The sequence below is a fragment of the Triticum aestivum genome, chromosome 6A, assembly GCF_018294505.1.
Source record: "Triticum aestivum cultivar Chinese Spring chromosome 6A, IWGSC CS RefSeq v2.1, whole genome shotgun sequence".
Classification (NCBI taxonomy): Eukaryota; Viridiplantae; Streptophyta; class Magnoliopsida; order Poales; family Poaceae; genus Triticum; species Triticum aestivum.
This window is the reverse complement of record NC_057809.1, coordinates 111,976,424-111,978,118: the sequence shown is the minus strand read 5'-3', so window position 1 is coordinate 111,978,118 and position 1,695 is coordinate 111,976,424. Positions and strand designations below refer to the sequence as shown.

Sequence of the window (1,695 nt, the reverse complement as noted above, 5' to 3'; positions counted from 1 at the left end):
CTTCAAGTATACTCTGCATATTAAGCTCATCAACATCAGTTCTCCGTCTCTAATAGGCGGGTGGGAAAAAAATCATTAACCAGAATATTGGTGAAAAATTAACTAGTGAAAGATGTCACATGCTAATGATGAACAGTCATTGATCTCTTTGAAGAAGATGCAACATTTAAATCTCCATTCTAAAATAACATCCAACTTATGCTTCAAGAAAGTAACTGTAGTTTATATAGTTTCCACAAAAGCAGGAAATTGAATAATTTCCTGGTCGCTACTGTACTCTGCATATCTTAGGGGAGACACTGGTACAAGCTACTGTTAAGTCAGCTAGAAAGTGTGGTTTGAGACATGTTGAATTATCTGTTTGATGTAGTCTAGCATCATTTTATCTACCAGATTGTACTGCAAGAATATTCCAGTTGTCAGCCCGTTGTCCCACACACGTTTTCATATCTTACCCTCCATATCCATTATGCACCAGCTGAAAGAATATGCTGATGGTTCTTTTTTAACAAAAGAAGGCCACACACTTATGGGTGTTACGGGGTAAAGGTGCAACAGCATACCTGGATTCCATCAGGCAAATTCATAGAAGAAAGCATCAAAACAGCACCTTGGCTAAAGTTTATCTCCAACCTCCAGCGCTTAGAAGCAATCTTGCAGGGGAAAAACACATTTAACTGATACTGGCCAGAATAGAATACATTTTTTGCATCTGAACAAGCAGATAGTGAATGAATCACACTGTGATGGCATGACTATAATTAGCCAGATTTACCCATGCCCTCTGATTATTCATACGGGAGTATATCCAAATAAAAGTAAATAACATGGACAATGAGACCCATACAAAATAGTTGAGACTACTAACTATCAAACATACGGAAAACTGATTGTCCAATCCATCTATATACTATGAGGATCTTTTTTCGAGAAAATGCAAAAGCTTTGTGTTTCTTTCATTAAAAATGTACAAGAGTTCGAAGTACAAGCCTCAGCAGTGTCTAGAACTACCCAAGTATCACCAGGAGCTAAGCAACAGAAAATTAATGGACATCCCAAGATCCCAGCAAGATCACCCGAAGCCCAAGAGTTTGAGCCCACACCCATAACCTTGATTCTTCCTTGATCCTAGCCAACAGTGCTGGAATGCTTGGTCTGGTGTGCTTGAACGTGCACTCATTGCGCTGTTTCCAGAGCATCCAGGATATCAAAATGGTCCTAGAATCCAGCCCCTTGTGTAGCTGCTTTGGGGTGATGGTCGGCAGCATGCCACCAGTCGACGACGGTCACCCCCGGCGTTGTGGCTGACAAGATGCTCTTAACCAGGCAAGGACCTCGTACTTGGGTTGTTTACAACATACAACAACTATCGCAGTTTGAACCGTGAGCTTTAAGGCAAAAGATAGAGCATCGTCATGGACTGAAATCCATGACATGTTTTATTACATTCAGGTGTGTAGCTCATTCCTATCAGGAACCATGTTATAAAAAGGAGAAGAACATTGAGAGAGTGACACAAAGTGCTCGTACCTCACTGACACGGCCAATAACGATATCCCCTTTCTGTGGCTTATACCTGAAAAAGTCCAAGAGAAAAATGAGCTAAGCCTAGCTAGAAGTCATCCATAATTTTAAATGTTAAGTACATTTGCAACAATTTTTATTAAAGTAGAATCAAATGGCCCCTATCCCCCC

The 1,695-nt window shown here is 40.5% G+C and overlaps 1 protein-coding gene across 1 annotated transcript in view; it reads right to left on the bottom strand.

The window, feature by feature from the left end:
- LOC123129525 (exosome complex component RRP4 homolog) overlaps nucleotides 1-1,695 on the bottom strand; it is a 5,741-nt gene that overhangs the window by 2,899 nt on the left and 1,147 nt on the right. The window contains exons 3-5 of the mRNA XM_044549658.1: nucleotides 1,531-1,576; nucleotides 564-653; nucleotides 2-49 (exon numbers count right to left, since the gene is read on the bottom strand). Coding sequence (XP_044405593.1) covers nucleotides 2-49; nucleotides 564-653; nucleotides 1,531-1,576 — 184 coding nt within the window. The remainder of the gene's footprint in view (nucleotide 1; nucleotides 50-563; nucleotides 654-1,530; nucleotides 1,577-1,695) is intronic.